The 7,413-nt window shown below is 42.4% G+C and overlaps 1 protein-coding gene across 1 annotated transcript; it reads right to left on the reverse strand.

The window, feature by feature from the left end:
* Window positions 1-314: 314 nt before the first annotated feature.
* Window positions 315-7,395, reverse strand: LOC119578751 (the record flags this gene model as incomplete). Its single annotated transcript, XM_037926367.1, is given in 29 exon segments — window positions 315-501; window positions 605-739; window positions 816-980; window positions 1,094-1,210; window positions 1,287-1,418; window positions 1,502-1,606; window positions 1,681-1,796; window positions 1,881-2,056; window positions 2,138-2,210; window positions 2,295-2,511; window positions 2,590-2,782; window positions 2,867-2,979; window positions 3,055-3,209; window positions 3,286-3,367; window positions 3,448-3,606; window positions 3,683-3,849; window positions 3,922-4,096; window positions 4,173-4,270; window positions 4,368-4,580; window positions 4,677-4,853; window positions 4,931-5,062; window positions 5,405-5,627; window positions 5,709-5,822; window positions 5,907-6,064; window positions 6,146-6,320; window positions 6,406-6,587; window positions 6,673-6,804; window positions 6,882-7,064; window positions 7,173-7,395. Coding segments are annotated over 29 exon segments (4,440 nt in total), but the record flags the coding sequence as incomplete, so codon positions are not given.
* Window positions 7,396-7,413: the final 18 nt, after the last annotated feature.

Here is a 7,413-nt window from a genome sequence, read left to right on the forward strand (position 1 = left end):
ATTTTTTTTTATCCCTACCTTTACCAGTTTAGGTAGTTACCCCTTTGCATTTGCCCTGCTACCTCCTGGTAGGCTTTCCCCTTGGAGTTTAAGGTAAAGGTTATAAAAACCTGGGGGCTAGCCCCCCCCCCCAAAGTTCTAGGTTTAATCTGAGCTAAATTACTTTGTCAATATCCCCACCTTATCAAGGTGGTAATTCAAAAGTATTTTTAACTAGTTAGTTCTCCAGTTCCCTTGGGTTGCATGGGACCAAGCTCAAACCAAACCAGGGACAAACGAGTCCCGTTGCATTTTTGGTAAATTAAACACCAAAAGAGAGTTCTAATTAAATATATTTTTAAAAGATTAAAACTAAGGCCTGTAGACTGCTTCATAAGCTCTTGCATTCCCACCTAGCTGTCCACCTTCAACATCATTGCCAGCGTACAGAAGGAAGGTGGTATTCTGGCCCGTATGGTAGAATGGGAATGAGAAGGGTTTCCGTGCAGGTACAGTTTTTACCTGTGGTAAAAAAAAAAAAAAATTGTTAAAGTAAATAAAAGTTAAATTATCCAGTTGGTTCTAAAATTGGATTAGGCAAGTACAGAGTTTGAGGAGCTCTTACCATCCTTTCGTACACGAACTGCATTCCTTTCAAGACATACACATGAACACCATGCTCAGTCTGGATGAAGAGACCCATATCATACTTGGCCAATTCTCCAAAGTTACTTGCCAAAGCACCAGGCACCTTCAAGGTCTGAAAGAGGTCACCACATTATTATAGAGTGGCCAACTTTAAGTTGGGGGGGGGGGGGAAAAGTGTTACTACTTGCCTGCATTTTCTCCATCTCCACAGAACCAGATTTATCCTTAATGGTGAATATGTCAACACTCCCTGTAGCAATAGGGGAGGAGCTGTGAGTCACTGCTACATATGCTTCATTCTTGCCAGCCAGGGCATCAAGGTGTGAAGCCTTTTGTAGGTCATGGTTGAACTCCTAGGGGGGGGGGAGTATAGGGAAAATTAGTTTGCTCTCCTAGCACAAAGAGATAAGGAGCCACCAGGCCACAAGCTATACTGTATAGGGGTTATGGCCGAGACCATGCTTACCAGAGCCATAGTGTTTGTACCCGCATCATATTTGAAAGTCTTCAAATTTGAGGAAGAGCTGAAGGAATCATCTTCCAGCACAACCAGGTAAGTTTTCCCCAAGGTAAATGCTGCTGCCTGAAATTTTCCAGTACATTACTCTCCATCTGGCAGATATAGATATACCTTACCCTTCAAGGTTAACATTCCTCACCTCAACTGCACGACTAGTTCCCAGGTAGTTCAGTAGCCTGTATCCTGTTGGTGCAGTTCCACAAATCACAGCAGAGGAGGTTTCATGATCAATCACTGCCAAGCAGTCCTTACCATTATGCAAGTGGAATGCCTGAAGTGGATAAAGATCAGGTTAAAACTACCTTAGACAGACCCAAGATTTAATCTTGGTAACTAGAAGGAATCCTGACCTACCACTAGGTCTCTGCATTGTATGGTACTGAAGGATACAACAGTTTCGACTGGACTAATGGAGAAGATGTGGCCATAGGAGGTTCCTTGGCCCAGCTCATCTGAAATCTAGACAAGACAAGACATAAAAATCCAGTCTTAATTTCCATTCACTGTAGGGTGGGGCTAGAGTAATACCATACCTGTTGGTAGGTTGACGAAGCTGTATATGGGAAAGTTACAAGCGAGTTGCCACATACAGCCAAGTGATTGCTTCCCAAGCCAGCAGCTACAGTTGCTTTAGGAACACTAATACTGCCTGAAACCAGAGCCATGTTATAGCGTGGTGTGACATGGGTAGTATTTCTGCACTACCATACTAGACTAAAAGTAGACTACACACTTGTGGGTGGGAAAGCTGACAACACATCCAAATGTTCCTTCTCTTCACAGAGGTCCTTTAGTTCATCAGCTAAGGATCTTCTTCCAAGCTCGGGCCCATATATCTGGACACTTGTATCATCCCAGTTCAGGCCAACAAAAGCATCAACAGAGTTGTGTCCCAAGGGATTTGACAACCTATGAATAGTTGGAAATTAAGACATGGCTTGTGTAATAAATCAAGGTCAAATAAACCAAGAGTACAACACTTGTACTTACGTGACTGGTTGTAGCTTGTACAGTTTCTCCTGGAACCTTGTTTCATAGAAGTACCAGAGGTCAGTTGGCCTTTCTGTGGATATTTGTTGGTTTTTAAACTGCACTCCCTAGACCTAGTAAAGGGCTAGGCTAAAATTTCTTCAAGTGGTCCACTTACCCTCAAGTACCATATTTGAGTCTTGTGAAGCTGTGATGGCTTCTTCTAGAAGATCTCCCATATTATCAAGGGTGTGTTTACCATTAAGTACCAATATGAGGTCTGTCAAGTTGTAACCATTTACAAGGTGGTTTTCAAGAGTCAAGCTTGAAAATGTTGGAGATGCTGCAAAGGTTACTTCTGCTGTAATGGTATCCTTGTTCCCATCAACACGAACCTGTAGGAGTCGTTTCATGCATTAATGTCAATACCTCTATCATCAATTTTTGGAGAGAACAAAAATAAAGCTACCAACCGTATCTTCATACAGCTTATCAAGACTGATCGAGTTGAACTTCTTGTCCTGGACCTCAAGGTTCTGCTCAACAAAGACTACCTTGTCTTGTCCAGGTACAGATACAGTGACCAAGCCAGCTACATTTTGTGCTCCAGTGGTCAGGAGAATAGTATTACTATCTACCTGTACACCATCAACAGTACCACCAACTCTGAGGGGAGGAAATTTCACAATCAGCTTTCCCTTTAATTCTTGACAGGCCAACATGATGCCTTATCCACACTGGTGGACTTACTCCAGGTTCTTCAAGGTCAAGCCTTTGAAGGTAGTAATTCCACTAACAGGCTTTGTAATGCCACTGTCATTATGTAGTACAGCAGATTCTTCAAATGCCGATACATCAACACCCTGTAATCAAAACTAGGTTAGTCAAGGGAAACTATTTTAGTTTAGGTATTTATTACCAAGTAAAACAAGCCTTACCTGTACAGTGCTACCACTGCCCATGGACAAGTCTCCTTTTATGGTCAGCTTTTGATTGAAAGTCTTTTCAGCAGTTATTTCTGCACTCTTACCGTACTGAACTAAATTGGTCTTCACATCCAGTCCATTGAGGGTTCCATCAAGAGCCACAGATCCTGAAAGTATCAAAAAAAAAGTGAAATGTGGAATCTCCCTCCCCCCCAGGGAATTCTCCCCACAACTAAAGCTTACCTGTTACTTGGACTTCTGGGAAGGTCTTTGCACCAGAAATGGTCTGCATCTTGTCTGTCCTCAGGATTCTTTCAAGGTCAAACTGAAGGAACATTTTTAAATGAGCCATTTTAACCACTCCAATAAAATGAAAGTGCAAAAGTCAATCTTAATGCAGCTTACCACATCCGAATCCTGTAGAGGATTTGTTACAGTGTCTGCTTGCAAGCTAGAAGCTTCAAGGTTAGCCAGATTCCAAGATGCAGTTACCCTTTGTTCTTTACAAGTGTTCTTCAGTACTTCTTCTGACAAGGTAGAGAAGTCTTCACCATTTATCAAGCCCTAGAAAAGCAAGGGCCTTTTTAGGTTAGCCAGTTTCCAGAATTCTTAACTTGGGTCAGTTGAATACAAGACTTGCCTTCATTATGATGTGTGCATTCCCAGTGACTTGGGCACTATCGATGTCCTTTACACTAGATACCGTGTTATCCATGTCACTCAGCCAAAACACACTGGCAAGGGTTGCCACGTTCTCATTGTTGAAGGAGTTGCTGATAGCCAAGTCCTTATTGAACACGGCATTACCTGCAGTAATAAAAAGTTTTTACCCAGTTCTTGGAGCAAAGATTTGTCAAGAGATTAAGCAAGTTTACCTACCGTTTACTACAAGGTCTCCCATGACCTTTCCATTCTGCATGAAAGAGCTACAGAATTGGCTCATTTCAAGCACCAGGGGTTCTCCACCACCCACTTTAGGAACAATGACAAAGTCATTTACAGCAATACTGTTTTTAATGTGTATGGGTTTTGTAAACTTCTTCCTGCCAGTAACCTGCAAAACAAGATCATGTCACTCGAAAAAAAATGATACAACCGTGTCATGATAAAGTAAAGTGCTCACAACCAACCCTTTGATGTGTTGAGGAAGACTGCAAGGCCTGCTCATGAAGATGCCAGCCTTGGATAGTTCCATCCAAGGTAATTGGAGATAATGACTCCACCTCAACTGGAATAAGAGATGCATGCATTTCAAAAGGCACCAAGCTCTGTACCTCCCCCCCGTGTCCATTCAAAAAGGTGTCCTACACCATGGAGTTGCTTACCAAATGTTGTCGAATTCAGAGTGGTCTGTTCATCAATCTTTGCAGTCATTGTATGCAAGCGACCAATATCTACATTATCTATGTATGTTCCTTGGAAGGTCACAGCAGATGCATCAACATTGGCAAGAGAGTTCACTCCAGTTAGGGTCTGGGGACCCTCATTTAGAAGCCAAGCAGACTTGTATGCTTGTTCTGACACACCATCAAAGTCTCCTGAGCACAAGGAGAATTTGTTAGCCAAGGAAAAGGTAGTTTAGTTATTTCAAGTATTAAATCCCCCCACCCCACCCACACATTCACACCACTCACTTTCGAAGTGAAGAGTATCTACCGAAACCGAGCCTGCAAATGTTAAACCACCAGAAATGGTCTCCGTTGTATCCTTGTACACAACCTTCCTTTCAAAGGCCGAAAGGTCTGTTCCTTCAGCATTTTGTGCTACTATTGTAACCATGTTCCTACCAACCAACTCCTGGGTTGTTGACACTGAAAATTTAATATTAAACATTAGCCCTTCTGCCAGGAAATTTGGGGGCACTTGCATCAAACAAAGTAATACTTACCAGATTTCCTCAGGCTGTCGTCAAAGAAAATTTCTTTGATCACTACACCATCAACTGTTCCAAAGTTACCCACATTAACAGCACCAGCAGATGTTGAAGAAGTTACTTCAACCTCTGTGAAAGTCTTCTGGCCTGAAATATGGCTTTCAATTATTTAATATGCCCCATCCTAGCTTTCATACATCCTAACTAGGAGTGACCAAGTTTTGCCAAGCACTTGTGAATGGAAGTATAAATACCAACTAAACAAGTTGAAGCAAAGTGCTTTTAGGCTTTACTTGAAGAGTAAGGCTCTTGTACAGCCCTCTTGACAAGTAGATCTATTTATGCACTAGGAATTATGACTAAATATAGGCAGTTTAACTGCCATAAATTTTTAGGGTTATTTGTGTGGTTATTGACATGTTCTCCACAACATCCATTGTAGCATTTTGGCAAGCTCAAGCTAAAATTTTATCCTTTAAGCCCACTTGCCTCTCACGGTTTCAGTTGCATTAAGAGCGACGACACTATCAAAGTTTACACCACCAATGGTTATTTGGCCGCCTACATTCAGGTCACCATTCACATCTGCTGACGTCATTGACAAGTCTTGTAGAATGTTCTGTGCAGAGCCCTTCTTGAGTACTACATCAGTTGCAAACTTGGCAAGGTCATAACCACTGACCAGTCCTGCCGTCACATCATCACGACACTCCTGGATGGATAAGACCATAGGATAGAGAGGAGAACAATATCCATTTTAAAATCCTAGTTTTTAAATGCAAAAGTTACTTACCATATCCGAAACAAAGGTCTTTGGAGAGACAATGGTGTGGTCAGAATCCAAGAGTACGTAGTCATCCTTTCCAACTCCGTTAATGGTAGATGAAACAGTCAAAGCACCAGCAATCTGTATAAGCAAGCAATACAATTGTCAAGAGGGACCGACAGGTTTTACACAAAGTTGCAGCCTTTTAAGGGATTAGGGTCTTACCTGGACAGGTTTTTCAAAGGTCAGAGCAGTATTCAAGCTTGTGGCAGTGAGGGGAACTGCTGTATCCCTGATCTTGCCAATACTAACACCATGGATCTTATCACTAGTAACATCTAGTTCCTTCTCGAAGATCACCGAGCCGTTCACAGCTCTTCCAGCTGAGGGGGGGGGGGGAGGTTAAGCTTTTGGCTGCCATACAAAATACACAAATACCGAATTTTGCATGCACACCTACACACCATTAAGATCCTGCAAGAACTGTTCATGAAGTCCTGTTGCTAAGTAATCCAAGTCATAACCAGCCACTAGCTTGGCCACAGTAGAGTCCTTCTCTAGTGTGAGACTGGTGAAGGTCTTCTTTGACAGGGTTGCATCCTTGTTAAGCAAGAGGAATTCCAAGCTGCCTCCCACTTGCTGGAAGAAAATAGGCCAAGTAAGATACAGAGGCACCATGTTGAGCATTACCATTTCCTTTAGTGCCAATGTACAGATTACTTGCCTTCACATCGTTTATGGCATTTGTTACTTGAATACTCTGAGCCGAGATAGAGTCGAAAGTGGTGGGAACAGAGACTGTCACCGTTTCATCCTTCAGGAATACCTCATCTGGTACTAGAACACCATTCAGATTGTCAAACCAAACTCCATTAACCGCCTCCAGGCTGCCAACACTATGGAGTCCTGAAACAAGGGTGAACAAGTTCGTCAATGCCCCATCTAATTTGAAGGCATTCTCCCCCCCCCCCTCAAATTGCCATAAACCTACCAGTAACAACTTGGGTGTTGGTTGTTGTGTGGAGGAGTGCACGGGCCTTAACATCTACAGGGTTAAGGGGCGTCATGCTTTCCACAGTATCTATGTTGGGCGCTATTAGATCATCACCTACTTCCAGCAGTCCTGATGGGTAACAAGAGTTAAAATATTGTTTTTAACAGTAGAGTCACTCAACAGAGCCCAAAACCAATTACTCTTACCTTCAAAAGTATCTGTGGTTCCATTCACAATGAGAGATGCTACAAAATCATCGAAGTTTCTGCCATTGACATTGGTAGTACTTATTAGTGTACTATCAGCACCATCTACCGTTACCAGTCCATTTACAGTTTGTTCACCATAGGTCAGTAGAAGAGTAGAATCGTCCACAGTCAAGGCATCGACTGAAAGCAGAATTCAGGCATCTTTCAAAATTTCTACCCAAAGAAATTTAGGATCCAACAATTATTAAAGTAATAATTATATAACTGACAATACTACAAATTTCTTACCTGTACCAGAGACTTGCAGGTTATCAACCAGAACCTTGTCAAAAGCAACATCTGCAGTTATGGTGTGGTCCTGGTGGAGGGTTACCAGCTCATTCATGGGAATAACAGCCGTATTATCAGCCTTGACGGTTTCTACAATTGCTAGAGCACCTCCTGCCACTGCTACTTCAGCAAAGGTTAGGTTGAGCTTCACATTTGTGTTGTTCAATAGGGCAACACCGTCGTAAGAGCAAACACCATT

Source organism: Penaeus monodon, chromosome 11 (assembly GCF_015228065.2).
Source record: "Penaeus monodon isolate SGIC_2016 chromosome 11, NSTDA_Pmon_1, whole genome shotgun sequence".
Lineage (NCBI taxonomy): Eukaryota > Metazoa > Arthropoda > Malacostraca > Decapoda > Penaeidae > Penaeus > Penaeus monodon.